Below are 4,452 nucleotides of genomic sequence, written 5' to 3' on the forward strand. Positions count from 1 at the left end.
TTCTCTCTTTGCATTCTTTGTCATGCTTGTCAATCCATTTTTGCATGCAATCTGAGTTATACACCATAAAAGTACTAAGCGCTTCCCTCTCCTTAGCACTTATCTTTAGTGGGACCCCTTGCCCACATAACATCTCTGTGGTTTCGTTGTTTGATTGTTCTTCTCTCCAACCAGGAGGAGCCTCGTTATCCACATGTTGCGAGTACTCGGATAGATAATACATGCACTAGTGAAGCAACCCTTCCTCTGCCATGGATCCCTCGGGTCTTGCTCGCTGGCGCACAAATCCTTTCAATACCCCCATGTACCTTTCAACCCAGAACATCCATCGTGTACTCACGGTCCCAGCAATCTCTATCTCTTCAACGAGATGGATCATAACATGGACTTGAATGTCAAAAAAGGAGGTAGGTAACTCCTTCTCCATCAGACAAAGGAGCTCAATACACTCTAGCTTTCGTTGCGGGATATCACGTGAGTCGATCTCTTTGGATGTAATCCATCTATAAAGAGAAACAATGTGATTAGCATAAGATTTTTGTGACAAAGAAGTAAGAACAATATGATGTTCCACTGTCAATACCTTGTCAATGATCCCAATCGATATATAACATCCCTAATACCCTCAGTCAAACAACCGTCGATAACAAGTGGCAAGACATGCTGCACACAGATTAGCTCTAGTGTTAACAAATGATAATGTAATGGCACCTTCATTTTAGAAATTGACGATACATGTTAGAGAGGCACCATACCTTAATGAAGTTATGCCAATCGTGTGTCTTTAGACCCGAAAGAGAGTTATCATCCATGGTAAACATGTTTTGCAATGAAGCACCATAGCCCGTAGGAGTACGTATGCATCGTATCTGCTCATTGATGACGCTTATCTCTTGCTTTGTGAGTACCCATGGTGCCTGTGAATAAGTAATATTTCCTGTCTCCTCATTGACTATAGGCCATAGTGATCGTTTGCAGTTGCAAATCTTTAGGTCTGCCCTTGCAGCCTCTGTATCCTTGAAGCCCACAAGATGATTCCAAAGCTATTGTGCAACATTTTTAAATATGTGCATGGGATCAAGCAAATGAGTTATTTTTAGATCTTTCCAATACTCCAACGTATACCATATGGAGGAATTCTGTGCCATTGATTTCTTGCCTCTCGACGACTACCGCAAATCATATTCATCATCGTTATCGCCTTGCAAGTTCTGCCTCCGGATCTATTAGAGGTCCGTTTGTCCACTTGACGTACCAATCTCTTGGAGTCATCCACGTTGGACAACGTCCATTCTCCACTTTGCCATTAAAATGTCTCGCATTCGCTTTGGAACGTAGCACATGATCTAGAGGCAGAAATCGTCGATGTCGAAGGTATATATTTTGACTCAAACTTCGACTATATTTGGAGCGTAGCCAATCGCCGCATGGTGGACATGCTTTGTAACCCTTTGTTGATAGGCCTGAGAGAAACAAAAATTGTTTTTATGTTTTCAACATCCAAATTTTTTGATTGTATAAACAAACAAACAACTAAAGAGCCTTGCTGTACCTGATGCAAAGCCATAGGCAGGATAGTCATGTATTGTCCATGCTAAAATGCCACGAACCTTGAAACTCCTATTACCCACAGGTTTTGACATATCAATAACATTTACTCCTTTCCATATTTGTTGCAAGTCATCAATGAGCGGTGCAAGATATATATTGATGTCTTTAACTTGCTGCTTCCCTACATTGATGCATCGTTTAAATTTGACATTTTTCAAATAGAAATGAGTGTGCTATTTAGAAATGAGAATATTTGTCACATACTAGGAATCAACAAAGACAATATTAAATGCTCTTTCTTAATTGACATGAATGGTGGGATGTTGTAGTTGATAAGAACTATGGGCCAAGTTGACCACTTGCTCGATCGCATGGAAAAGGGATTGATTCCATCCAAGCCAACTCCAAATTTTATATGGCGAGGCTCCCAATGAAACTCTGGCCATGTAGCATCGATATGCTTAAATGCTTTGCTATCGCTTGGAATCCTCATGACTCCGTCTATACTTGCATTTCTCGAACTCCAATCCATAAGCTTGGCTATTTTGGGGCTGCGAAAGATGTGTTCAACTCGTGGTGCCAAGGGAAAGTGTCGCAGAACTTTCATAGGGACATTCAAGGTTCCTGCCTTGAAACGAGCAACACCGCATTTGGGACAAGTGGTTGCATTTTCATACTCTCCACGATACAAAATGCAATCATTCGCACATGCATAAATTGTGTTGTATTCGAGTCCAAGGGATGCGATCATTTTCTTTGCCTCGTCCCTCGACTTTGGGATCACATTGTTTGATGGTAGAATCTTGTTCGAAAGAAGCGTACCACTCAATTGTAAATATTTAATGAGCACAAAAGTGATTGAGAGCCATTATTTTTATGCAAACAAAATACAAATATAACTTATGATAGTAATGCAAAAACCGATGCATTACTCCATTGGTAGCGTGTTTGGAGATTCAAGATGAGTAAGGTCACACTCAATCTTGATATGGATGCACCATCGTAGATGGGCCTTGAAACCAATCATCGATAAACTCATTGATGTCATCATCAACATGTCCCTCATTGGTTGCTTTTTCTCTGCATTTTGCATTGTACTCATCTCTAAGTCGTTGATATGTACTTGGATCTTGTGTACGTAAAAGCCTCATGTACTCCTCTGGCAAGATATGGTGACTTCGGTGAGAGCTAGCACTACAAGAGCTTGAGGGCATACCGACGCTAAAATACCGATGCAAATGTCGAACGTCGGTATGCCCGTCGTAATGTTGGAGGAGACAAGTCGGGCGGGGTATTTTCAAATTTTCGTTTACCGACGCGTATACCGACGGTTATTCCGAAGCATATACCGACGCATATTTTGAAGTATATTCCGACGCATATACTGACGCTCGTAAGTTTTTTACAGCCGAGAGCGTATTTTCTGATTTTTTCGCAGACAGCGTTGTAGATCAGAAGGTATGCAACGTCTCTTTCTCTCCCTCTCCTCTTTTTTCCTCTCTCCTCTTTTCTCCTTCTTTCTTCTTTTCTCCTCTTCTCCTTCTCCTAATATGTTCTTGCTTTTACTTTTTAATTTAAGAATTAGGACGTTTAGGGTTTTGTGTTTTTTTTGGCTCTCTATGCATGTTGAGAGCTCTCTATGTATGCATAGATCTCCTAATGCATGCATAGAGATTTTAGGGTTTTGTATTAGTTCTTATTCTTGTGTTTAATTTACTAATTATTTTGTTTAATATTTTGTTTTGCAGCTCTTTCACCAATCTTTCACCAATCCTCTCCTTCAGCTTCGCAAAAAAGAGGTAGATCCTCTTTCGATTTTTCTTGTTTATGCTTTTTTCTATGTATTATTGCATCCCTGTTTTATGGTTTAGAGTTAGTTTAGGGTTCTTGTAAGCTTATACATAGGATTAATTTAATATTTATGCATAAAACCTATCATAAGCTTGCAATCTCTATGCATAACCTTCTTGCAAGCTTTATGCATAAGCTCTATTCATAGAGCTTGCGAGCTTGTGAAATCTCTATGCATAAGCTCTATGCATAGGCTTTATGCATAGAGTTTGCAAGCTTATAAAATCTCTATGCATAGGTTTCTTGAAAGCTTGCATGGACATTGTACATAGAGCTTGCATAGCCTTCTTGTTGAAAGCTCTATGCATAGCCTTCTTGTAAAAGCTCAATGCATATGCTCTATGTATAGGCTTTATACATAGAGGTTGTAAGATTATGAAAGCTCTATACATAGGGCTTGTAAGCTTATGCAAGCTCTATACATAGAGTTTATGCATAGAGCTATATGAATCTAGCTGAATGCATGAATTAAGATCTATGCATAAAGCTTAATACATAATGTTTTATGTATAAATCTTATGGATGAGCTTTATGCATAAGGCTTCACATGCGTTATGTTTTTTTGCATAAACCTTTTTTTGATGTAGAGTGCCTTGCATGGATGGAAAGCATAAGCTTTTTGAATGTTTATACTCTCTTATACATATAACATATATTTCTTATGCTCTGTTTTTCTATGCATAAGGTATTCTCTTTATTCATAGAGTTTATATATGTTATCAAGGTAAGATCTCTTATCCATGTAAAACAAGATCATGTTTATTATACCATTGGGTGATGGGATTAAGGGTTAGCATAGTGCATAAGGCTTATAGCATAGAGCTTATGCATAGAGCTTATGCATAAGTCTTGCATAGAGCTTATGCATAAGACTTATGCATATGGCTTATGCATAGAGCGTATGCATAAGACTTATGCATATGGCTTATGCATAGAGCTTATGCATAAGACTTATGCATAGAGCTTATGCATATGGCTTATGCATAGAGCGTATGCATAAGACTTATGCATAGAGCTTATGCATAAGACTTATGCATATGGCTTATGCAT

At 38.8% G+C, this 4,452-nt stretch overlaps 1 protein-coding gene across 1 annotated transcript; it reads right to left on the reverse strand.

Moving 5' to 3' along the window:
• Window positions 1–226: 226 nt before the first annotated feature.
• Window positions 227–2,158, reverse strand: LOC147615466 (uncharacterized). Its single transcript, XM_086779002.1, has 8 exons — window positions 1,816–2,158; window positions 1,659–1,732; window positions 1,528–1,552; window positions 1,300–1,439; window positions 1,056–1,169; window positions 756–917; window positions 584–663; window positions 227–503 (listed from the first exon to the last, which is right to left on the reverse strand). The coding sequence occupies exons 1-8, from the start codon at window positions 2,156–2,158 to the stop codon at window positions 227–229; spliced, it is 1,215 nt and encodes a 404-aa protein (XP_086635128.1).
• Window positions 2,159–4,452: the final 2,294 nt, after the last annotated feature.

The sequence above is a fragment of the Cibotium barometz genome, chromosome 40 (assembly GCF_041138505.1).
Source record: "Cibotium barometz isolate CiBa-2024 chromosome 40, ASM4113850v1, whole genome shotgun sequence".
In the NCBI taxonomy this organism is placed as follows: domain Eukaryota; kingdom Viridiplantae; phylum Streptophyta; class Polypodiopsida; order Cyatheales; family Cibotiaceae; genus Cibotium; species Cibotium barometz.